Raw genomic sequence first — 27,426 nt, 5'->3', positions numbered from 1 at the left:
CCTGAGCCAACTCCCACTCGTGAGAGATCGTGCTCTGCCTGCTCAGAGCGTCCGCCGTCACGTTCTCGACTCCGGCCAGATGAACTGCCGAGATCGAAACTTCCTGCTGGATGGCCCAGAACTCGAGCTGCATCGCCTCCCTGCACAGAGGAAGTGACCCTGCCCCCCCCTTTTTGTTGAGGTAGTGCATGGCCACCGTGTTGTCCGTCAGGATCAGGACACTCTTCCCTCGCACAGTCGGCAGAAAAGCCTTCAGGGCTAGCCTGACGGCCCTCAGCTCCAACAGATTGATATGGAGTCTGGACTCCGACGGAGACCAACGACCGCTGACTGTCAGCCCGTTGGCATGAGCTCCCCATCCCGTGAGGGATGCATCCGACACGATCGTCACCTCCGGCCAGGGAAGCCAAAACGGAGCCCCCTTCATCAAGTTGCCTTCGACGGCCCACCACAGAAGGTCCCGGGCGACCGAGGGCGGCACCTGAATCGGGTCCGACATCCTGCCGGAGGACTGCGACCATTGCATCTTGAGTGCCCACTGCAAAGATCTCATTCGCAGGCGAGCCTCTGGCACCAGAAGAATGCAGGATGCCATGAGGCCGAGCAACCTCAAGAACTCGAACGCTGGGAGCGTCTGGGCATGCTGAAACTTGCGCACCATCTGCTGAATGTGAAGAGCCCTCACCTGGGGAGGAAAACACTGCCCCAGGGAAGTGTCGAGCACTGCTCCGATGTACTGGAGCCTCTGCGTTGGCGTCAAATGGGACTTCTTTAAATTGAGGGAGAAGCCCAGCCTGTGAAGGGAGTGGCAGGCGACGGACAGATGATCCAGGACCTGCTCGGGAGAGCTCCCCCTGATCAACCAATCGTCCAGGTAGGGGTAGACGTGAATCCCCCCTTGCCTGAGATGCGCTGCCACCACCACCATGAGCTTGGTGAAAACCCTCGGGGCGGAGGTCAAACCGAACGGCAGGACCCGAAACTGAAAGTGCGAGTCGCCAACCGCGAACCTCAGGTACTTCTTGTGCTTGGGATGGATCGGCACATGGAAGTAAGCATCCTTGAGGTCGAGTGACACCAACCAGTCCTGAAGCTGAAGGGCCTGGAGGACTTGAGAGAGAGTAACCATCTTGAACTTGTCCTTCCCGAGGAGTTTGTTCAAACCGCGCAAGTCCATGATGGGTCTCAATCCCCCGTCTTTCTTGGAAATCAAAAAATAAGGGGAATACCATCCCTTGTACCTCTCCGCTACAGGCACCAGTTCTATGGCGCCTTTCTCCAGCAGGGCTTGAATTTCCTGCGCAAGGAGCGGCCTTGGAAGTGAGCGACAGGCAGTCGACACAGTCATCCGTGTCGTGGGCCTCCCCGAGGCACCAGAGGCAGGCGTCGTGCGAGTCAGTCACCGACATCTTGGACCCACACACCCCGCACTTCTTGAAGCCCGGACGCGGGGTTGAAGACGAAGTGGAAGACATCGCTGCGAAGGAATATTCACAAACGAACAGGCTCGAAGAACCAGAAAGAACAGAACTCCAAAGAGTCGAGGCTAGAACCGAGAAACACGAAGCAACACGTTCGCGGAAAAAACGGAACTGAGGCTACTGGCGTCGTGCGTCCTACTTATCACATCGGATGACGTCGGACGTCGGAGGAGGTCCTCGACGGCGGCGCATCGACGTCATCGACGCAGGACGCAGACGCCGAAAAAGTTTCCGAAGCAGCACAGCTGTGGTGATTACTGTCATAGATATGGAATACGTCGGAGGACCCAATCCCCTCGAAGAGTACCACATACAATACCCGTATTGCTCATTCAATCTCCAACACCAGAGAGCTCTACACCATTCTTCGCAAACCTGAAACACCAGCGCCCCCCCCCTACATATTGCTCTCAGGTAAGCACTTGGTGCTCCGATATCCAGAATCCCGTACTTCTCAACATAGACACTCTCCAAAAAAGATCACTGCTAAGAAGAACTCAGACAATGCAATACCTACCCCACTGCTAGGCACCAAACAACCTTACAGAAGCCACTGCCTTTCGATTTTAAACCAGTCACAGAATCCAAAGTCACTCTGGTAATCAAAGGACTAAAACCCTCCCGATTCCCGGGGGACATTTGCCCAGCAGCAGATATCAAGGAATGCGCTGAAGAACTTGCTCCTTCCATGGCCTCTCTCATCAATACCTCTTTATCCTGTTGCTGTGTACCCAATAGTCTCAAAGATGCATGTGTGCTCTCTTATAAAAAAAAACACTCTTGACCCAACCATCCCTACTAACTACCGCCCCATAACCACTGTCCTCTTTCTACTTAAAATCCTGGATTGTGCCACTTACCTTCAGATCCAGCACCACTGGGAAACCAACAACCTCTTGGAGCTATGGCAATCCGGGTTCTGACCAGGCTTTGGCATGGAATCCGCCCTGCTGGATCTCAACTGGTGAGATCAAAGACACCAGCAAAACAGCCTTACTCCTGCTACTAGACCTATCGGCTGCCTTTGATTTGGTGGACCACCACACCTTGGTCGTAACATAGCATCATCAGCACACTTCTCTCCCTCAGCCATCTCCTGGATTGCCTCATTCCTCTCTTATAAATCCAGGAGAGTTTTCTCTGCCAATGCGGCAGGCCCGCCAGCCCCTGTTACGTGTGGGGTCCCTCAAGGTTCTTGCTTCTCTCTGACCAGATCTAACATTTTTACAAAACCCCTAGTTGATCTGCTTGACAACAAAGGAATAACCTACACCAACTATGCGGATGACACTCAAGTCCTCCTCCAACTTACCGGTAATTACACCACTAACTCCATCAACCTGCACTCAATTTTCCACACCATCCAGGCATGGGTGGCCTCCCACCATCTATGCCTCAATGATAAGACAGAGTTGCCCCTGGTCGGCTCTCAAACCTCTCTCAGCAAGCTCGACCACTCCTGTAAATCATTCACCATTGAGTGCAAAACCATCCAGGTGTCCAGCAACGTCAAGAAACTGGGGGTCTACCTTGACTATACCCTATCCTTATCCAAAAAGGTGAATGTGATTTTCTCCTCCACTGCATACACATCCAAACTAATCAATGCATGCAGACTTATCCTAACTCATGACAACTGTTTCACCATTGCCAAAGTGCTCGTTCGGCCTAGGCTTGTTTTTTGCAATGCCTATTCATAGGTATCTCTTCACGCAACATTCACAAACTCCAAACCATTCAAAACAATGCCCATAGCGCAGCACTCAACATCCTGAAGCGTGAACACTTCAGTGGCAAGAAATGCGCACTGGCCACCGATCCGTGAGCGCATTGCTTTCAAAACTCTGGCAACCACCCACAAGTGCCTCTCAAACTTTGCACCTAAATACCCATCGTAGAAGCTATCCAAAGCCCAATCCTCTGGACCCACACGATCCATCTACTGTATGGGAGGACAGGGCTACAGGACCCCCTCCCCCGCATACCCCACCTCCGTGAGGTTCGTGGCTCATCAGCAGCCCTGCGTGTACCTGTACCCGGGAGGCAGGAGGGCTGCTGATCGACACACAGGGCCACACGAATAGTACTGTAACATACCATAGACCCCATTTTGAAAGCACCAAGACTTCATTTTAGATGGGCAGACCAAACCCCAAGCGAAACAGCCAGCACACGGAAAACTGTAGCTGTGCCTCTGCCCACCGCGCACAGGGAGCCCTGCACCTCCCTCGCGCCTCCACCCCATGGCAGATTCGCTAAAGGCCCGTTCTCACGAGCAACCAGACACAAACAAGTATCAGAACAAACACTGTATCATTTACCTTCCGCAGTACATCACTGTCCCAGAAGTGACCTAACTTGTGTCTGAGTCTGGAAAATAACAAGAACCATCCCAATCGAACAGGCCTCGACCTGGCATCTATCCCCCAACATTTAAAATATATGGTGTCAATAACCTTCCCGTATGAACCCCTGCCCACATCCCCTAGATGAAGTGTTAACTGCAAACCAAAACCCAACGATTCACAGGGTTGTTTGTAAATTATAACATGGGTGTTGGAAAGGGATGAAGCTTATAACATTAATAAAGCAAGGATGACCCCTGCCCGCTGCAAGATACCATGTGCCTTGAAGGCTTAATGAAAGGGCTTGATAGAGCCCACCTCATGCTAACTAATGGTTGCTGCTAACGTACAAAGGAAGGCGAAAAAGCATTTCTAAGAATACTTGTGCGTAATACAGTGAAACACGTTTAAGTTGTAATAACCGAGAATGTAAATGCACAATTGTATATGAACATATTGCTTTTATGCTGAGTACACGACCCAACCTGACGCTACCTCACGTTGTTATTCATCTGTTTGCCTTATGAATCACCAGAAAGTGTTCAACTAATGTTATGTAATGCATGAGCCACTGCCAGACCCTCATTGCTGCGTATGAATAAGTAAACGAAATTATGAACGGTAGAAATATGTAATCATCCTAACGCTACTAACTTTACTGACTTATGATATATTGTGCAGTCCAGGCATAGAGAATCGCTTGAAGCTACAAGGCCATCTCCCCCTCCTCCCGCCAAGGCCCGCCAGGGCTTGCTGGTGCTCAGGCAGCACAACCGCACCTCCTCACATTCTGCTGGACCCGCTTCAAGTATTCACCTCCCCCATGTCCGAGGCCACCATAGTCGGACAAATTAATTATTTACAACCTGGTCCTAAACCCCACTGCCTTGAGGGGCCAGAGATGTGCCCTCACTGATCCAGTAGTACTCCAGTTCACCCCAAGTTAATGGGCCTTAGAGATAGGTATTCAACCCTGTACTAACATATGATAAAGTAATCCACACCTCGTGCCCTTTGACAAGACACCCAGACTTTTGACACCTAGTCAACAGGTCAAAAGTAATTGTGCACTGATGTATTGGCGAAGCTTCACATTGCATGTTGTTTCTCCTGTCTCCTATTTTTTCTTAGAGTAACATATTGTAGGATTTGCAGGACAACTGGAGTCGTCTAAGGGATGAGTGTTTGTGTGTGTGGCCACAAGGGCAAAGTGTTAGTGCAGCCATCAATCATCGACACAGACCGCGCCTGGCATGGCAGCTCCACCCCAACGAGCCCAGCTGACCCGTCCACCCCACGTTGGCACCACGCAGAAGTCCACCAATCCTGGAGCGGCTGATCGTTGCACCACCTATAGCTTAGTCAAAGCCACCCAATCCCTGAGACTATGTGCCCCCTATAGCTTACAGGATTTATGACGTGGTTTTGTAATAAATATGGCTGTCTTTGCTATTGTCAGACAGAGCGCACTCGGAGCTTGCAGAGTCCTTTGCATGCCCTATATTGGTTATATAAAAGCCCTTTTACATCACCCGCACTTGGTCCTGGTCTCATTCCCTCGTGGGGTGTGTCCTTTATTGCCTCTCATTGTGGGGAAGTTACTGCCTTTTGGGGACGCTTGCTTTCAGTGGTGACCCCGAAGGCGTGATTTTTTTTTTTTTATTGTCCCCTCTGGCATGAGAAGTTCCGGGCGGCAGTGGAGATGCACGGTGCGCCTACTCAATAGAGCTGCCCGCCTACGGCAACTGGTACGCTTAGACGTGCGCACGCAGTAGGCCAAAAGGTACGGGTCTTGTTCCAAAAAACCCTTTAGTACCGCTTGCCGGGGGCGGCCATTGAGGGTGAGGCAGCGCGGCCTGGACGGACCCAGTCCGGAGAATCTCAGATCAAGACGGGCACGTGAGTATTAAGTGCAAGTGATCATAAAAGGAGAAGGGGAGGGAGCCAGATTATACGAGGTTAGTTAATGGGTACTTTCAACTATTAATGCTATTTTCTTTCTCTGCATATGGCCATTAGGACAATAAGGTGAAATAATTGAAGATAAAGACGGGAATCTAGCTCTGCAAGGGGGTAGAAGGCGGCACTGCATAGTGCTATTTTGACTAGTACTGGGAGTATGTTGAACAGTGGAGAATAAAATAAAGGTGTCCGAGAATAGGGAGACACGGTGTGTACATTAGAAACTGCATTTTTCTTCTTCTTTATTCTGGGTACCTCAATACTAGAAAAACTGCCATAACTCTTAAGGGTGAAGGGAGAAATATTAGGCGAGGGTCAGAAGGCCTTGTCAAAGAGAGAAGTGCAGGGCAAGAAAAGAATAATTGTTGTGTTGTATGTTAAAAGTCTGTTAAATGTCTGTTCCATGGTGCATATGCTAAGCGCGTAGTGTTTTAGAGAATTGTATCGTACCGAAATGATGTTGAATTAGTGATACTAAATGGTTCTGTGGTATGGTCATTGTAAGTGTGACCCGGTAAGATTTTAAGATAGTATTGTGAACAAGTTTAAAAAAATAAATAAAACAACCAAGAACTGTTAGAGATAAGAGACACACACGTACACAAGTCACAGTGAGAGTTACAAGCAACACAGGAAGGTGAGCAACGAGAATACAATATGGGGGCGGAAACACCCCTGGCCCACATTTGCAAAAATCTACCTGGGTATGTAGAACGTATAAACAAATACCATGACCAATGCATCACGGAATTAAAAGGAGAGGGACTACCCAAGGTATGGCCACAGGGGGATCATTTGTTAAGTGTCTTGGATATGGTAGCCACGTGCATATTCATAAAATATAAGGGAAAACAGTTTCATAATAGGAGAGAGATATTAGATCTGTGGAGACTGTTTGAAGAAGTCCCTCCACTCAAAAAGAAAGATAGCACCCGATCAGCCCACCACCACTAAGACTCCCTTAGCGGCATATGAGAATGAGGGTGAACGTACGGGGAAAGAAGGGTCGATAGAGGTAACATGATTGTAACCCCTCCTAAACAAACCAGTGCCAGCAGAATTGTTTAGCGATCCCACATATGTGCCCACCACTGCCCCTACAGCAGCCCCACAACCAACTGCACCACCACCATATGAGTGCCCCAGACAGCGTGGGCAGGTAAGTACCCCAGCAGTAGATATTGAAAAGCTAACAGAGGATCTAGACTCTAGGCTCTCAATGGCCAGAGATGAGTTATCTAGAATAACAGATATATGTGAACAAAGTGGAGCAAGAACAGAACAAACACCTAGGGCACAGACGCTTGACAGGTCGTCTGAAGAAGGGTGGATGAAGGGGGAAATACTATTTAGAATTCAGGAAGAACCAACTCGAATAATAGAACTGGGACCACATGAACTTGAGGAAAACACAGGTGAGAGGGTAATGGCCACTGGGGGAATGGAAGAGCTGTGGTGTGATATCGAGGATGAAGAGCAGGAAAATGGAAGGCTGGGTGTGGCAGGAGGAGGTCGGTCAGGTAGATTAGATTAGATGAGACAACCCTGGGAAGAACCATGGAAGAGGAGTGGACGGGGAGACTAAGGAATAGAATGGGAAGGATGGCCACATTAGGGAGGAAAGGATTGAAGGTGAGTACAGGGAAAGTGACAAAGAGCAAACAACAACTCCCATTGATACATAGGGGAGGTGGGAGGCCAAATTACATACCCTGGGGCCAGATGGACAAAGCAAATTTGTTAAAGTCACTGCCCCCGCTATCAGGGGGGGCAAGTAAGTGGATATATGCATTTGAGAAGCATACCGCGGGAGTGCCATTAGCGGTAGGTGATGTTAAAAGTTTACTGGCGTCAGCAGTAGGTGACCAGGCAGATAGAGTGTGGGCAAAAGCTGGTTTCCCAGGAGTAACATTGGATTGTGATCGCCATGATGGAGCTTCTTTTAACACAGTGAGCGCGAGAGTATGGAATGCATTAAGAGAGACATTTCCAGACACATCAGATTTACAGTCAGTAATGCAATGCACCATGAATGATGGGGAGGATGCTATGGATTTTATTTTTCTGGTGCAGGAGATGTGGAGAGCCGAGACGGGTACGGGCTGGGACCAGTCAAAGTCCCTATTCTACTTTATAATAAAGAGAGGGCTCCCAAAAGAAGTGCAGAAAGCACTCGACAAAATCGCAGGGATTGAAGCAAAAGGTTGGCCAGAAATTCAAAGCATAATATTTCACCACTGCAAAAGAATAAAGGAAAGGGAGAAATAAATTGCACAAAAAAGGTTGGCAGATGAGGCAAAGTTAGTACAAACGAAACTGGTGAAGGTCGCCGCAGCTGTAGCGGCACTCCCCCAAGACAGGGAGGCAGAGGAGGAGGAGGAGGGACTGGTAGCGATACAGGGGAGGATGGCAGCAAATTGGACAGGCAACGGGCAGGCACAGTGGAATGGACAGGAGTAGTACGGAGGACCGCAGTGGCAAGTGTGGGTTCCCCGCGGAGGGCGAGGTGGGTACAGAGGACACAGAGGAGGTGGTCAGGGGTATGGTGGAAGTGGCGGGTATGGAGCGCAAGGACCTAGAGGGGGACAAGGGAACTGTTGGAATTGTGGTAGGTGGGGACATTTCTCATGGGAATGCAGAAGCAGGCCAAATAACATGTACCAAGAGGATCAACCCTATGGTCATCCACACCCGGGAAGACCATACGGATTACCCATGGGAGGGGCACAACGGCAACCAGAGAAAGGGTATGTAGAGCAACGAAGGGAACAACCTCATAATGTACAACAGCACCCACAGAGCCGTGAGCATATGCCAAACACACAGGGCAACCCTTTCGCCACAACAGCTAACGGTGCGCCTGCACCGTACGGTGGAGTGGCAGTGGTATCAGGTAATGTCTTTAGCCAAGGGGGGAACACGAGACATCCAGCATAGAACAACCTACAGGGAGCACTTGCGTGTCCTGTACTATCTACGACCTACAATGCAGCAGAGGAACCATTGATAGGGGCGCAGATAGGGAATAGACAGTTCATATTTATGGTGGACTCAGGAGCTGAAAAATCATGTTTACGTGAAGGCCAGTTCCCGCTATCTAATCGTAAATTGGAGACGCAGGGGTTCTCTGGGGCTGTTGTCGAAGTTCCTTATACAGAAGATTTAGATGTCACTGTGGGGGCAAAGACAGTAAGGGCACCCTTACTGTACTATGAACAGTCCCCGATCAATTTACTGGGAAGGGACCTCCTCAGTAAGCTTAATATGACTATCTCCTTCACGGAAAGAGGGATAGTTTGTTCAACTCCAGGGATCTGTCCCATGCGCATAATTCTGGTGGTGCATGCACGAGCAACAGCACCGGAAGTGCGCGGTATACCGGTAGACCCTGATGTGTTCATTCAAGGGCTAAAAACATTGGCACGGGTGGTTCCAGAGTTGAAAAATCTAGAATGGAGAGTACCCGCGGAGTTCATCTTCCGACCAATAGCACGCCCAGAGATTGTACCTGGGACAGTGATGTCATTAGATCTGCATGCAGTTCAGATCTCAGCTAAAAGAATAGCCGTCATTGCAATGGATCTACATGGCTGTGAATGGCGCACGGTATTGTGCATCAATGCCGACATTGCATTGCAAGATCTATCAGATGAAGACCTTTTCTCAGACTCAGAAAGTGATGGTGAGATAATCATGGAGATAGCCATACCTTGTGATATCATGATACAGGAAAGGCAAGTGCCTGTACAACTAATGGCAGTGGTAGGAGCACCTCCTTCCTTTTTTGATGATGATATGAAATCAGTGCCCAGTAACTTGTGGACCACAGGCCCCCACGATGTGGGACTATTGCATGGGGTCACACCAGTTAAAATAAAACTCAAACCTGGAGCCATATTACCCAGAGTAAAACAGTACCCCCTGTTCCGAGAAGCGGAAGAAGTAATAAAAGAAACAATCAGTGCATTATTGGCCCAAGGAATAATAGTGCCCTTGAACTCGCAATGCAATACTTGCATTTACCCGATCAAAAAAGCAAAAGGTGGGGCGTGGAGGATGATCCAAGACCTACGCCCCCTCAATGACGTCATCCAAAAAGAATTTGCTTTGGTCCTTAACCCGGCATCCATCCTGTGCAGCATCACAAAGAATGCATCACATTTCACAGTACTAGATTTGAAAAATGCTTTCTTCTCCATTCCACTTGCAGAAGAGTGCAGATATCTAACAGCATTTACTTAAGGGGGAGAAAGATACGAGCACTGCAGATTACCCCAGGGATACTGCAAAAGCCCCAGTATATTCAATCGCATCCTACATGAAGATTTAGGAAATATGACAGCAGAGAGTATGATTATTCAATACGTAGATTTACTCATCTGCGCAAAAAATGAGAAAGAATGCAGAAAAGACTCCATTGCTCTCTTGACATTGCTGGCCCATAAAGGCTACAAGGTCGACAAGGGAAAACTACAGTACTGCCAACGAGAAGTGTTGTATTTGGGACAACTAATCTCACAGGATGGCAAGAAAATAATACCAGACAGAGTAGCTGCCATCACAGCAGTGAGAAGGCCAAACACAGTAAAGGAAATGCAAAAATGTCTCGGCATGTGCAATTACTGCCGAGCATGGATATTAGATTATGCAGCGTATACAAGACCATTATTGCAGACACTCAAGGAGGCCCAACGAGAAAACACAGAAATACAGTGCCCGCGTACCCAGATTACGAACGTGAGTTTTACCTGTTCTCCCACTGTAAGGGGATCCTCATGGCAGCAGTGCTGACACAAAAGACGTCCCTGGGACACAAGCCTCTTGCCTACTACAGTGGCACGCTAGACGCAGTAATGCAAGGACACTTCGCTTGTGAGCAATCTCTCACAGCCGCAGCGTTCGCCATTGAAAAAAGTGCAACAATAGTGATGGGATGCTCCGTGACACTATTTGTGGAACACTCCCTGTTTTCTATCGTGGAAAGATCAAAAAGCACACTCACAACACAAAGAGCCACTGCCTATGAAATAATACTATCCAGTGCAAACATACACATAGTGAGATGTAAAACAGTAAATCCTGCAAGATTTATCACAGAACCCTGCACATTAGAAGACATGCAGGCACACGACTGTGCAACATACAAGGGGGAGGAAGGAGAAAGCACTGTGGTGAGTGAAAATGCATTAAACAAAGGAGAAGTTTTCTTCATAGACGGGTCAGCATCAATAAACCCAGACACAGGCGATAAACACGTAGGGATAGCTGTTGTGAGGATGGAAGGCGGCGAGTACAAAGGGATAGTACAGCAGCGCCTGCCGGCCCATTACTCGGCTCAAGCGGCAGAACTCATAGCACTCATTGAAGCATTGCATGCAGCGAAAGGGTGTGCAGTCACAATCTAGACGGACTCAGCTTATATGACCACTACAGTACATTGCGGATTAGGAAGTTGGGGACGGAGAGGGTTCCACGGAGCAGATGGGTCGCCTGTACAACATGCAGAACTCCTGAAAGAACTTATTGAGGCACTGAAAGAGCCCACCATGGTAGCCATAGTGAAATGCCAGGCCCACACTACCAACACAGATGTTAACTGTTTGGGAAACGCAGCAGCGGACGCTGCAGCCAAGAAAGCCTATTATCTAGTGAAAGAACGGACAGGTGAGTACTGAATGCACCAACGAGTAGAGGAAGATCTCCCAGCTGGGTAGAACACCATGCCTGTGTCACAAATACTAGAGTTACAGGACGAAGCAAGTGAAGAAGAGAAAGGGCTGTGGGAAAAGAGGATGTAGCCAGTCGGCAACAGATCTTTTATGGCGTCAAAATAACACAGGAAAAGTAGTAATGCCAGTCAAACTCTTAGAAATAGCCTTCCAACAATTACACTTCCCCGCACACAATGCAAAACAACATATTGCCGCAGAGATGCAAGAGGACTGGTTTGTGCCAGGGCTACAGGAACATATATCCAAGTTGGCAATGGAATGTACAACATGTCAAATATACAATTCAGGGATGACCTTGAGAACACTGCGAGGAACAATACCCAAACCTATAGGGCCCTTCGGAGAACTGCACATCGATTATGCAGATATGGGAGAAAGGTGCAACGGTGCACGGTACATGATAGTGGTAGTTTGTCCATTTTCCAGATGGGTCGAAGCAGGGCCCTGTGCACGTCCAGATGCCAAGTGCGCTGCAAAGTTCTTGGTGAGGGAAGTATTGCCACACTGGGGAATTTGCGACGTGATTTGCTCTGATAATGGCACACATTTTGTCAACAATCTTTTCAAGGAAGTTACAGCTCTGTTAGGAATTAAGCATAAACTATGCTCGATTTATCATCCGCAAAGCAATGGCGTGGTTGAGAAAAATCAACGGCCTCCTGAAGGGGAGGTTGTCGAGACTGTGTTTCTCCCTTAAAAGAAACTGGGTACATTGTCTGCCTCTGGCCTTGTTTGACCTGAGAAATCAGCCGAGCAAGGACCACCATCTGTCACCGCACGAAATAGTGACTGGAAGGCGCATGCACAGAGCACACTCTCCACTCCGCAAACACTCAGATGCCCATAAAAGCGCCACAATATTGGGTGAAGAATTTAATGACTATCTGACAGAACTTACCAGAGCAGCTCGCATGATATCAAGACAGCTCGCACCACCATTCACACGGGAAGAAGGAAATGAGGCAGTAAAATGTATAGATGATATACGTGAGGAGCTTTGTACGTAGGTGGAATGCCCCAAGATTTCATGGCCCATATGAGGTAGTGTATTGCACATGAACAGCTGTAAAAGTAAAGGGCCTGAGATATTGGATACATTTAACAGACGTACGCAAAGCCTATGACAGTGTCAGAGAAGAACAAGAGGAAGAAGTACAAAGCACAGCAGAAGTGTCACAATAGAAAAGAGAACAAGAAATATCTGTTATATATGGGTACAGGATAATGCATGATAAAAAAGAAAATGTATTGAAATAAATTATTTCTATAAGAGATGGAAACTGTAAATAAGTTTGAACTACAGACGTTGAAATATCTCTATCTCTCGCTCTCCCTCTATCGTTCTATAGTAAAAATGAGGACTATAACTGTTTGAGTATGCTTAATGCACTTTTATGTTTTAACATATAGGAATAACCATGGCAACGAATGGGCAGCCCTCAACGAATAATGTTAGGGCAGTTAGAAAAGTAAATAATATATTTGATTTACGTAGATATTCGTATGAATGTGGCCTGTTTGTGTGCGCTTTTCTATTTTTTACCATGATTTTTGGGCTCGTCATCTACTGGTTCTTAGAGATGAATGATGGGGGGGAAAGAATGGAACCAACATGGGGAATGGAACCAGAATGGTTAAGGAGGGGGCCTATTTAATGTGGGACGGCTTTCAGCTTATATGGGGTTATGATACAGACCCTACCCATGTACCGCCCCCAAATGACACCAACAACAGAGTGATTACAAGTCCAGCTCCCCCCCTCAAATGTCTCAGAATATAATGTCTATGGTTTAAATGATCGTAACCCTTCCGTCATCTCATGGTTGTATGACACCACTGCCACAATGCCCACACCAGAAGTTAACCCGACCACAGAGACTAGACCCCCCCATAAACGGCAAGGATGGAAATGCAGAAATGTTAGAAAGGTTCTTGGCCCTATATGATGAATGGGAAAAGAAGGGGTGATGTCAGAAGCAGAAAGGGAAGCGAAAAGCCACCTTAAAAGCAGTAGACGAAGGAAGGAGGCAGGGAGGAAAAAATATGACTAATATTCTGGCTTGGGTATAGACACAATAGAGAACCCTAGGCAATCCACATCAGTCAAATAAATGGTATGCAGACATGAGCTCCACTGCAAAAAGACAACCAACGAGAGTTGTTATGTCTGTTCCTCGATTCCCCACGCATCATGCACACCTAAAGACTTGCTGCCTAAAAAACTGCCTCTTGGTGCAGATGCCCAGTGTCTCCTTCATCTCACTTTGTGCAGAATTAAGAACACCTTCCAGGCACACGCAGTATCTTTTGAAATGTTGCAAAACGAAAAAACTTGCTACTCAAGAACTAAAGGAGTGATATGTTTAAAAGAACCTTTTTTCGTGATTAAAGGGACATTGTTTTTGGACAATAAATGGAAAGATGAAGTAATATCGTGCAAGGCTGAAGCACTACGAGGACTGCCGAGAGAGAAACTACAGTGGATCGAGAAAACCTGCACACCAGTCTGGAAGGAGCACATCACAAAACTAACCTGGGTGACCGCCATAGAAAAACTTTAAATTACAGAAAGAAATCTCATATAAACTGTGCTTCCATGGCGAGGGGAAGAACATCATGGGTGCAAACAAGAACTGCAACCGGACACTCATTATCCCAGACATGAAAAAGGGGACAGCAGCACTCATGGACACTTACTGGGTCTGCGGTAAACAGGCGTACTTGCACCTCCCACAATCCTGGAGGGGCACATGCTCTCTGGCAACACTGCATTCGGCTTTGATGGTAATCCCGGAGAGCCACATTGATGGAGGAAAAGGAGCGCCAGCTGCCCATCGTGATCAAAATACACCACCAACAGAAGAACCACAATTGTATGTCCTGTCCTCGGGCAACATGCTAGATGTGTTATCAAGGCGGCGGAGATCATCCAACTACATATCCAAAGCCTCCTCAGACCTGTTGACACAGATTCCTGACAAGTACCGGCTGTTTAATTCCGCAGAAACGTTCTTCGCCTCCCTTATCCCGAGTATCCAGGCGCGAGCCAATGCAAAGTGGCTCCAGATCATGCGCTGGGAGCTGATCCAGCAGGCCAATAACACAGAAGAAGGGTTCAATGTGATCAAGGTGGATCTAAGGGCCCTACGGTTAATGACCATGCAGAACAGATATGTCCTAGACCTGTTAACGGCGATGGTGTTTGCGGAAAAATCAGAAGCACGTGTTGCACATTTGTACCTTCTGAAGATGAAGATGCAGACAATGGAACGTTATCACATGTTATTGCAGCGGTGCACAACCTGGGGGATCAAATGAGAAACAAAGGTGGAGCAGATGCCAGCACCTGGTGCGACAACCTTTTTTTCCTGGGTACCATCATGGCTAGGACTGATGGTCAAAATGTTGATGCCCATCGTGGTATTTTTACTCCTGATTTTTTGCGTGTGCCAGTTGGGTCTTCGATGCTGTGCAGATGCAGTGCCGAATGGCGCAATGATGATGGTGACAATGGGCAACGCTAGGGAAGCAGCACAGATTATGCAAGAAGCACAAGTACAAACAGGAGAGGACCCTGAGCCCAAGTATAGAATGGTGCCATTATACTTTGATGGGGACATAGTAGATGGGTTATATCATACCACAATAAAGGAGCCCCAAGAATGGGAATGATATACAGAGGTATGGGTGGACTTGGAGGGAGATAGGGGATGTATGTATATGACCTGCACACCAGATGAGTATGCTAGGAGCTAGGAGAGCCTCCGAGGGGTATGTAGAGCCTGGATGCCAATAAAGGGCACATCGGTGTGGGATCCAAGTGTTGCCAAGTGTGCTGTTTGGCGTTTGGGAGAGACTCTGCCGGACTTGGTACTGGACTCTGCCTGGATTTTCCATTTGCTTCTGAAGGCTGTATGCGCAAGAGGAAGCCTGGATTCTGCAATTGCGGCGAAACGCGGCTATTGGGACTCGTGCTAATGGACTTCTAATCCCACAGTAATTATATTTACAAACAGCGTTTGAGTGGATGTTGTTACGTGTCTGAGGGCTGGGCTGGGCTGGGCTCTAGTAGTGCTTTTGCAAGGCTGGGCTGAAGACTCCTCCATTGTATTAACTTCCCGCCTGCAAGCCCTTCAGTGTTTAAACACCTGCACTCTGACACGTTTGTTTTTTTTTTTCTTTTTTTTCCGTAGATTCACAGCGTGTCATAGACACAACCCCTTCCAGAATCTGCTCCCACAATTCCCTATAAAACTTGAATGCATGCGCATCCTGCGCGCACATCCAAGTGTTGCCAAGTGTGCTGTTTGGCTGTTCGGGTGGGCGGGTGAGGAGTGGTGAGTCCGACATATACATTTTTTTCCCTGTTGTGTGCGCTCCTAGCCCGTGCCTTGATAGAGCCACCTTCTAAATTTGGAGGTGTGGCTGGTTGGCGGATTCTTTGTGTGAAGGTAAGGTAGGGCACCGCTTTGGAAAAAAGAAAAGGAAAAGCCAGGGCTGCTACCGTAGTCTGCTACCGGGCTAGTACTTGACATTTTTGTTAACTGATTACCGTGTGCAGAGAGCAGCGACCGCCTGCATTGGGACGATTTCTTGCTGGTTTTTGTTTAATCTCTATTGTCCACAGCGCTTAAGGCTTTAAGTAAGTACTTAAAATGGTGAATGGGCTACGCAGTGGACGTAAGTTACACGATTCCGATGAGGAAATGAGAAATGCTATTGAAAATAACCCTTTAACTATGGAAAATTCAAGCTTATTGATTAATAATCAAACGAATGTTTCGAATGTTGTAGGTACATCGATATGTGTTGAACTGCAAGGGGAATCGAGTAGGCATGAGGGAGTTTCTTTAAAGGACTCCAACTTTCCAATTTTAAATAACCAAACCCCGGGGCAAATTGACCCAGCAATTATTGTATTGTGTACCTATAAATTGAAAGAGATGAATCAGGATGAAGGTGTCAGTGCGGGGAGTAGGCAGGGGGAGTTGCCAGTTGGCGAAGATTTGCTAACACAGATGGGGATTACTACAACTGTTCCAAGATTTTCAGATGTTTCGATTATAGCCCCTGCAATAGAGGCATTCTTAGATAAAAGGATGCGTTTCTCGAAAGGGCCATCAACCCCTATTAAAGCAAACAGATACGCTATGGAAGATGTGCATGTGCATACTGCTCCAGGTAACTTGATCACTAGCAGCGCTCAGGTATACACATATTTTGAGAAGTGCCCCAACGTTGAGAAGGCCACTAGTGGGTTAGACAATGTTGAGACCAGCTCTCCTTCCGAAATTAGAAATAGCACTGATTCTGGTGATGGGCAGACTGGGAATGAACCAGAGAATTCCAATATGCCTGTGAAACAACGAGCGACTCTCTATGAATTACAGGAAGAAGTTGAACGTAATTTATTGGGGACCTCGTCTATAGGTGCAGATTTTCCAGTACTGTCTAGAATTTTAAATCTCTTAGACAAAGGTCACGAACATACACATGCACAAATTACTTATTCTCAGACTTTGTTAATGGAGGTCATATTGAAAGTTAACAGGATTGAAGGGCTTCTATTCACCTGTGATGCGGTGGCTGCTTTAACAGGGGGTAGGCAAAATCTTCCAACTCAGATGAGTGATAAAGCTACCCAAACTCAAGTCGATTCGACATTGGGGATAAAATCGATTCCCACATTTGCCACTGTCATTGCCAATACTGACAAAAACGAGGAATCTAATTTATCAGCTAAACAATTGGATCAGTTGATAATGATGGCATCAGCAAATGCGGTAGCTGTTCAACAGATCCTTCTAGGAACTATAACCAATCACCAAAATGTACAGTCAGCTCAAGAAACACTGCCTACTGGACAAGATAGGATCGAGCTAGTCCCACATCCAATTGCTGTAGACATAGAAGAACATCTGGATAGTCCCTCGGCATTAACTAATTTAATTGATCTTGATGACGAATCTCAGAAGATGCATGGTATGACAGGCTTACAGAAGGTAGTGAAAGTGGAGGATCAAGCTTACGAACCAGTTCTAACCAAAAAACAAAAGAGATTCTTGGTAAGAGAAGCAAAACGTAAAGTTCAGCATGCAAAAAACATAAAAATGATGAAAAAAAAAAGAAGTGCAGTCATAGGTGCGAAACAGTTGCTTAAAGTTGACGCCAAAAATATGTCAATGGAAGAAGAGAAGATTGATCTCCAACAATTAAACCAAGAGTCCAGAGCGTTATTAAACATAGACGCTAGTCAGGACTCGGCAGGTAAGATGAAAGTGGGCGAGAAACAACTGAATGAGAAACACAAAAACGACCTACTCCATGATGAAATTAGGGTGGGTGCCAAACAAAAACAATCTGACCTGCTAAATTTCTTCCCTGCCTTGTATATAAAAAAGCACTGAAGAAAATTAAAGTAGCTGGGCCGGCCAAACTGCCAAATAATGCTGCTCTTAGTAAAAGCAAACAAGGCAGTCTTAACAACAATGGTCCACAATTACAACCTACCCAGGATGGTGAGCCAACAAAAATAACTCCCCCCCCCCCAAGCAAAGGCGATTGAATAATAAGAGTAAAGGACCTGAAATACCCTGGCCTAATGATGATGGTGTAACGGGTGATTTACAAGAGAGTATGCCTTGTAAAAAAGAGTTAGAGAGATGAGTGGATAGATCTATTGTAGAGCCCCAGGTCCGTGTACATAAACTGAATGCAAGTATGTATGAGCTTATGCCAAAGTCTGATGTTATGACTGTAACTGCGGACATGCCAGGTATAATGGGTTGGGAATCCAAAAATTTAACTAGTGGAAAAATGAGTTTGAATCGCTTAGCGATGCTGAAGGCTTTTCAAGCCATACCGGCACTGCGCACTATCAGAAGCGATGATATTGATTGGGTAAGATTATCACATAACAATCCAACACGAATGATTTGTGGCTACCATTCCCATATTATTACTAGATTAATCTGGGAACAACGGGATGATTTGGAATCATTGGGCCTATCTCCATGTCTGTTTCGCTCTGACGAGCTAGCTGAAATTTTTATTGATACCCTCCCAGAACCTCCTGCAATCCCAAATGGGGGTGGAATCCTCCCATTGATGAATGAGGACCTTATGAAACAATTTATGAACTTCGCAGCCTCCTTTTCGGGTATGATGGGTATGGGTGCCACTAATCCAACTGCTGTACCTAAAACAATGGATAGACAGTAGGATCAAACAAAGGCGCTATCGTTTGTGTCATGGAACTCTTGTGGGAATTCAAATTTGAAGGCATGGATTGCATCACTTGACATTTATACCAGGCCAGGGATATGTTTGATCCAGGAAACCATGGCAGTAGGTGTATTGGATTTGGATGGATATTATACCCATCAACAACCTGCTATTAGAGGTGTCTTGGGTCGTCCTACAGGGGGCCTTGCGCTCCTAATTGATAAAAATCTGAGGTTAGAGTCTGCGTTAAAGTGGGCTGATGATTCACTCTTGGCAGTGGAATTTAATTACAAGGATGGGTTAGATCAGGTCTTCCTTATACTTAATCTTTATTGGAATCCAGCCAAGTCCTCGTTTGCTACAATTACCACACAACTTGACTTGATCTTGGAACAGGCTTTCTCAGATAATCCAAGTGTAAAGGTCATTATTGGTGGAGATTTCAACTCCTCATGCCTAGGGCTAAATAACGACGGAAAACCTGGGCATAATGACCATAATAAAAAAATCGATAATGAATGGCAAAAAGTGGGTAGAATATCTGTTGACTTGGGATCTTCAAATGGTGCCATTTAAATAAGGAACACATAACTACACTTGGACTAGAAGTTCATGGTTTTCCTTGATCGATTATGTCTTTGCCTCTTCAATGTGGATGCAGTCCATAGAGCCGATTACGATTATTAATCTATGTAGAGGTGATCATTTAGCATTGAGCTCAAAAATTGGTGTTAAAATAGGTAGTCATGAACTTAATTCTGGACTATCTACCATTGAATTTAATCGTAACCGGTTATCAGTTAAATGGACCTCAAAGAGATGTCAAAAAGTTATAAAGAATATGCAGGATGACCAGTTACTGATACTGGGGACGATTGTAGACCAACAGGCCTGTGTGATTGCTGAGATACTGAATCTAATAAGAATTGCTATACATGTGGCACATATTACTAGTACTCAGGAAACAAATGCTTGCTCAAACCATCGTTAACTTTATAATCAGAGGGTGGTAAACTTGCGTAAAGAGAAACGTTACAAACTTCAACAACTTGTCTTGTGTGCATATACAGAAAATGAGTATTGTATCTTGAAAGCACAGATCAATTTGACATATAGAACACAAGTAAAAAGCATGAGATATGAATTGATAAACACCGATAACCAGAATCTCTTAGTATTATTACTAAAGAACAAAACCAGACAGGTGTGGGGCATTTTGCGGACTTTGATTGGAAGGTCTGAAATCCTCAAAGAACCATCTATTGCCGCAACTACATGGGTTAGTTATATTAAAGCGAAGTATGCTATGCCACAAGGGTTTCAAGCTTCCCTAGATATGAACTGGCCTGAGCCCAGAATCGGTGTCTGTAGTTGGACTAAAGAGGATATATGTATGGCGATTGTAAAATCAAATGGTTCAAGAGCAGCTGGCCCTGACGGGATTCCACCATGCTTAATTAAACTTAATCCAGAGATGTGGGCATCGATTTTTAAGATTAAATTCGATGCTATTCATCTTTTAGGTGAAATTCCAAGGTCTTGGCGCTCTGTAATTATTATCCCAGTATACAAGAAGGGGCCTATGAATGAGCCAGCTAATTTTAGGCCCATCGCTCTAATGGACTCTTCTGCAAAAAATTTTACCAGTTTAATATTGCTATCCATTCAACATCATATTTGTACTAATAATCTCTTGTCTAAATTCCAAATTGGTTTTCGCCGTTATATGGGATGCCAATTAAATGCTACTGTCATTGCCCATGTGTATCAGTTGACTAGGTCATCTAGTTCGGGGCCGATCTATATGGCAGCACTTGATTTAAGTGCAGCATTTTATTCAGTCATTAGAGGGTTGTTATGGGCAAAGATGATTAAATTTGGTTTTGCACCCCAATTGGTTGCTTTAATTGCCGCTTTACACAAACAAACGAATTATAGGATCCGATTAACAAAAGCTGGTGTCTTAACTGATTTCATCCCCACAGAAATAGGCCTTAAGCAAGGCTGCATTCTTGCGGCGGTATTGTTTAATTTGTACTTATTGGACCTTGATGAAGAATGGAAAGAGGCTTGTATTTATCCGGTAAAAATGGGTAATCTATCACTGAATTGGGTGAGCTTTGCCGATGACTTATTGTTCTTCGATCGGACACCCTTCGGGCTTCAGACTAAATTGGCGTTATTCTGTGAATTTGCTAATAAGCATAATTTACAGGTTAACCCTGATAAGTCTTATATCGTTGTCTTTACAGAGGGACGTAAAAGGGTGGCGAGATTCACATGGTCCCTTAATGGGATTGCGATTCCCAAGTCATCTTCCATTCGTTATCTGGGTTATCAATTATCGAGTACATACTCACTGGCAGGCTGGAAAATGCTTATTGAGAACAAAATGCAATCACTAACGGCTCAGATGAAATTCATTCATAATAGATTAGGGAAATTTTCTATGCTCCCAATTCTTAAATTTTACCTACAGAAGGTTGAGCCGACTATTCTTTATGCTTTGGATATATGCCTCCACGATATTGAGGGGATAATTGATATAAGCCCAGGCAAAATGTGGAAGAAAGTATTAGGGTTGGCCATGTCAACACCAAATGTAATCATCTGTCATGAGCTAGGCCCAACTGCCTTTATCTGTTAAATGGCATTGGAGAACCCTTGCGAATTATGCTAAAATGTTATCACCCCCGAAAAACTCATTATATATTGACTTTGGGTTGATGATTATCCAAGGTTACCCACCCTCGATCCTGAAATTTAGGAATACAATGTAGGGGATACTTGCCTCTACCCTGATTACTCATGAGGATCTAATACTACGACGACCCTCGTGCAAAATGAAATATTGTCGCTACTATTGGTGTCTGTTAATAGACAAAATAAACACTTATAAATCGTACTCTGAATATGCGAAATTCCCCAAACAATGGGGTGATTGTGCGCGGTACCAAGGAATTTTTCCATGTAGTTTAGCACGGTCAATATATATGAGATTTCGGATGAATCTATTACCAACAAATGAAAAAATTATGAATTGGAAAAAGTACAAAGATAAGAGTGTGAATGGGCTGTGTCGATTCTGTAATAACAACAACACTATGAATCACTTAAACATCTAACGGTATACTGCGAGTACTTTGAATCTAAGAGAAAAGTTAAGTTCGGTGAGTACCTCTGTTCAGACTTCATCATAAGCAGGGAGAATCTTTGGCAAAGATGTATGTGGGGCAGGTCTCAAAGCCTTATTTTGAGTGTAACCAACTTCGTGATGGTTGTAGAAAGAAAATTACGTGAAAAGTTAGCACTTATTCCAAGGGATGAGTTGGTGGAATTCACTAAATGATCACGAAAAGATGTATTATGTTGGTTATTTGATTGAAAATATGGGTTATCTTGTTTAGTGAAAAAAAAATGATTTATTGTAATGTTTATTTTTAGGCGACCGAATATTTGGTGACTATTAAGAGTATTTTAGCTATCAATGTAAAAATGAAAGTTTTATTTGTTAATTGGTCAAATAGTTTTTGAGGAATTCATGAAATGTGTATATGAATTGGTGAAGTTGTTATGAAATTGAGATGTGGTTAGTTAATTGATTCGTTCTTTTGTTAATTGTGAATTTATATGAATTTTTAACTGTAAAGGTTTATTTTTAACCATAAACAATAAAAAAAAAGGGCACATCGGTGTGGGATGAGGCTGTTGCGAATGAGAAAGAACGCCAGAGATTGGGCGAGTTACAGTATTTGATACTTAAGTAACGAAAGGGGGGAACTGTATGGGAGGACAGGTCTACAGGACCCCCTCCCCCGCATACCCCACCCCCGTGAGGTTTGTGGCTCGTCAGCCGCCCTGCGTGTACCTGTGCCCGGGAGGCAGGAGGGCTGCTGATCGACACACAGGGCCACACGAATAGTACTGTAACATACCATAGACCCCATTTTGAAAGCACCAAGACTCAATTTTAGATGGGCAGACCAAACCCTAAGCGAAACAGCCAGCACATGGAAAGCTGTAGCTGTGCCTCTGCTCACCGCGCACAGGGAGCCGTGCACATCCCCCGCGCCTCCACCCCATGGCAGATCCGCTAAAGGCCCGTTCTCATGAGCAGCCAGACACAAACAAGTATCAGATCAAACACTATCATTTACCTTCCGCAGTACATCACTGTCCCAGAAGTGACCTAACTTGTGGCTGAGTCTGGAAAATAACAAGAACCATCCCAATCGAACAGGCCTCGACCTCGCATCTAACCCCTAACATTTAAAATATATGGCGTCAATAACCTTCCCGCATGAACCCCTGCCCACATCCCCCAGATGAAGTGTTAACTGCATACCAAAACCCAACGATTCACAGGGTTGTTTGTAAATTATAACATGGGTGTTGAAAAGGGATGAAGCTTATAATGTTAATAAAACAAGGATGACCCCCGCCCGCTGCAAGATACCATGTGCCTTAAAGGCTTAAACAAAGGGCTTGATAGAGCCCACCTCATGCTAACTAATGATTGCTGCTAATGTACAAAGGAAGGCGAAAAAGCATTACTAAGAATACTTGTGTGTAATACAGTGAAACACGTTTAATTTGTTATAAACGAGAATGTAAATGCACAAATGTATATGAACATATTGCTTTTATGCTCCTGAGTACACGACCCAACCTGACGCTACCTCACGTTGTTATTCATCTGTTTGCCTTATTAATCACCAGAATGTGTTCAACTAATGTTATGTAATGCATGAGCCCTGCCAGACCCTCATTGCTGCGTATGAATAAGGAAACGAATTTATGAACGGTAGAAATATGTAATCATCCTAACACTACTAACTTTACTGACTGTCCCCTCTTATGATATATTGTGCAGTCCAGGCATAGAGAATCGCTTGAAGCTACAAGGCCATCTCCCCCTCCTCCCACCAAGGCCTGCCAGGGCTTGCTTGTGCTCAGGCAGCACAACCGCACCTCCTCACATTCTGCTGGACCCGCTTCAAGTATTCGCCTCCCCCATGTCCGAGGCCGCCATAGTCGGCCAAATGAATTATTTACAACCTGGTCCTAAACCCCACCGCATTGAGGGGCCAGAGATGTGCCCTCCCTTATCCAGTAGTACTCCAGTTCACCCCAAGTTAATGGGCCTTAGAGATAGGTATTCAACCCTGGACTAACATATCATAAAGTAATCCCTCACCATGTCTAACAGAATAAAATGACAAGGCAGCTCACCTCGTGCCCTCTGACAAGACACCCAGACTTATGACACCTGGGCAACAGGTCAAAAGTAATTGTGCACTGATGTATTGGCAAAGCTTCACATTGCATGTTGTTCCTCCTGTCTCCTATTTTTTCTTAGAGTAACATATTGTAGGATTTGCAGGACAACTGGAGTCGTCTAAGGGATGAGTGTTTGTGTGTGGCCACAAGGGCAAAGTGTTAGTGCAGCTATCAATCATCAACACAGACCGCGCCTGGCATGGCAGCTCCATCCCGACGAGCCCAGCTGACCCGTCCACCCCACGTTGGCACCATGCAGATGTCCACCAATCCTGGAGCGTCTCATCGTTGCACCAGCTATAGCTTAGTCAACACCACCCAATCCCTGAGACTATGTGCCCCCCATAGTTTACAGGATTTATGACGTGGTATTGTAATAAATATGACTCTTTGCTATTGTCAGACAGAGCGCTCTCAGAGCTCGCAGAGTCCTTTGCATGCCCTATATTGGTTATATAAAAGCCCTTTTACATCACCCACACTTGGTCCTGGTCTTATTCCCTCCTGGAGTGTGTCCTTTATTGCCTCTCATTGTGGGGAGGTTACTGCCTTTTGGGGACGCTTGCTTTCACTACTCAGACCAACAGACGTCCCTGGATTAAAGCGCCAGAGAGCTGGAGGGTCCAACTTCCCAGTCATTGCCCCCAAGACCTAGAATTCCCTACCCAAAAAGGATCATGCATCCGTGGTGGGGGCACACAGATCTGAACAATCCTATTGGGTGTTCCGGAAACACCTAAAACGCTTCTTTTTACCTCTAATTTACCACTTTCCTGACTACAACCCCACTTGCAACTGCTATAATCTGACTCTCTGAGCCTAAACGGTATGCAACCTGCAACCTATGCTTCCGTGTTTTGTTTTTCTCTACTGTATGTAACCAGCGCCTTGAAGCCTACAGGCTTAGTGCGCTTAATACATGCAAAAATAATTAAATATAAATGAATTAAATAAAAACTGTATAGGTTACCCCATTATTCTTCTAAAAAGAGTGCACAGTTGATTGTTGGAACAAGTAAACAATTGATAGAACATGCACTGTAGCATGCAGCAGAACATGGATCACCCCAAATTATACACCTGCCACATTGCTGCCCTTTTAGGGTTTACACCCCAAAATGAAGACACAGTGGTGTGTGCAGAGCTTCATGGATGAACATATCCTGTAGAGGTCAGAGGGCGATGAGGTTACCCTGTCCTCAACCAGGAGGGTAACCAAAGGATGTGAACACTGACCCAGGTGAAACAACCTCAAGTAATGGAAAAGGTGCCCCTACATAACACGTCCTGTATATTTCCATCAAGTAGCGTATCATGGACTCAAGAGGAGAACTGCAGGTTCCGAAACTATGGGGATCATTTAAAGTGCTAATTAGACAGAAGGGGCTTCCGACGTGTGCACCTGTATGCAAAACATCCCCCTCCATGCAATCTAGAATACTTTCAGCAAAGAGAGTGAAGTTACAAACAAACCAGGGTGGATGCAGGTTTATATGTCACTTTAACACCATTCACTGAGAGGATTTGTAAATGCTCCCCCCCATTGTACGGACTTGGGGGACATTGTCAATGAATTTAGCAGGTGCTGACAGCTGGCTTATTCCATAGAAATGCAATGTTTCACCACCAGCATGAAAATCACGTGGGAGCGGTTCGTATTTGGCAGCCAGGGCAGATAGGGTGGCAGAAACCAATTGCATTCTAGACCCACTGATAAAACAATGCATATCCCCCAGATCCGTAAAAGAGGAGTAAAACCATGAGCAAAAGCCTTAATTATGGTTCTTACTCATCTTTTTCTTGTCATCCTCTGAGCCAAATCACAAGACAATCCCCGGGTACAACTATACAACGTGTAGAATATGCAACAACGGCTTCCTCTCATGCTATGAGCAACCATACATGATTTTGTGGTGGACTTCTACACTTGACATAGCGCTGGACATTACCGGAAATACATAGACACTGCAAATTAAAAAAAAAAACAAATACACCTACAATGATCATTGCAAAACATGTGTATTTGAATGCGACAACACTGGCCCAACATGCATTCCAATGTTCAAGCCAAGGACATTTATACCTGAACACTGACCAGATCTGCTCACATTCTAATCCAAACCACTTCGCTCATCGACCTTCACCTTTGTAATGCAATTTTGGGCATGTCCATTTCAAAAATGTTATCAACACTATGTGCCAATCAAGGAAAGGTAGCAGAATACCTGGTATGTGACGCTCCATTGTTTCCGAGTCTCTAGGGCCCCCTTCATAAAAAGGTCTGTGACCTAGGAAAGACAATATAAGTGGCACATCATTTATCTGGAAAAGCGTAAATCGGGGAAGCAGTCACTCTATTTACATCACAGGCAAGCAAGCGTTGGCAATAGTTGTGGCGTTTACTGATGTTATTTGCATTTTGGATTTACAGGTACCAGGGTGCAAAGTTTCAGAGGAGGATGCGATAAGCGGCACAGGCGTGGAAGAGATGAGAAGGAAGGAGAATAGAGAAAGGGAGGAAATGATTAAGAGAGGGGGGCCATCGATGATGAGCAGGAGGAAATATGAGTGAGAAAGGTGGAGAGTGAGGGTAAGAAATAAAGCTAGTGTGAGAGGAAGGATGAGAGGGGTAGAGAGTGGCAGTGAGGTGGGCGAATGGGTTGTAAAGAGTTGGGTGGGTGGTGGTAGTGAAATTGGAGGGGGTTGGGTGTGGATAGAGAGTGGGGGAGGTTGGGTGGAAGTAGAGAGTGGGGGTGGGTTTGGTGGGATAGAGAGAGTGGGGGTGTGTGTAGAGAGTGGGGGAGAGGGCGTAGAGCACACAGGGCACAGAATTGTAAAAAGTGTGGATTATATGCACACGTGAAGGCTGTTGCATAATCTTTTTCACAATGATAATTAATAGGGATCATGTATTTAACCAAGGTTCTGTGTGAGGGCAGTAAAAGCAGACGCGTCAGTCGCCCGTTCCTGTGTGCAATACTGTCGTGCTTAACGACAATTCCCCAACCTGGGTGTGATGGTAGTGTTAAACATCTGTTTAATTTACTACAGCGCTTAAGCCAACTGATGACACTCCCAACAAGAAAGCTGCAGAATCTGCAAGTTAGGTAAAACTCACGAAAAAAGCAATACACCATTTAAGGGCGAACAGCAGTTCGGGAGTAAATGTGGCGTTTATAAGTAAGAAGACCAGAGAATATGGGAAGCACACCAGGACCGCAGGCTGGACTGGGAGCCAAACGAGGCCCTGGAAATAATGTTCAAAGGGGCCCCATATTAGATATTTTCAGCAAGCCCAAGCCTTTTCCAATGAGAAAATGTGGAAATAAAAGAGGTTACCACACAAGAGGCCCAGGGGGCAGAGGCCTCCCGGGAAATCTCCATAGTTCCCTATAGGCCAGT

The 27,426-nt window shown here is 45.6% G+C and overlaps 1 protein-coding gene across 1 annotated transcript in view; it reads right to left on the bottom strand.

Moving 5' to 3' along the window:
- PKD1L1 (polycystin 1 like 1, transient receptor potential channel interacting) overlaps positions 1 to 27,426 on the bottom strand; it is a 2,330,280-nt gene that overhangs the window by 1,673,628 nt on the left and 629,226 nt on the right. The window contains exon 14 of the mRNA XM_069613333.1: positions 26,250 to 26,312. Within this exon, the coding sequence (XP_069469434.1) occupies positions 26,250 to 26,312 (63 nt within the window). The remainder of the gene's footprint in view (positions 1 to 26,249; positions 26,313 to 27,426) is intronic.

The sequence above is a fragment of the Ambystoma mexicanum genome, chromosome 5p, assembly GCF_040938575.1.
Source record: "Ambystoma mexicanum isolate Mex_15411 chromosome 5p, UKY_AmexF1_1, whole genome shotgun sequence".
Lineage (NCBI taxonomy): Eukaryota > Metazoa > Chordata > Amphibia > Caudata > Ambystomatidae > Ambystoma > Ambystoma mexicanum.
The sequence above is the reverse complement of the archived record's forward strand: the minus strand, read 5'-3'. Positions and strand labels throughout refer to the sequence as shown.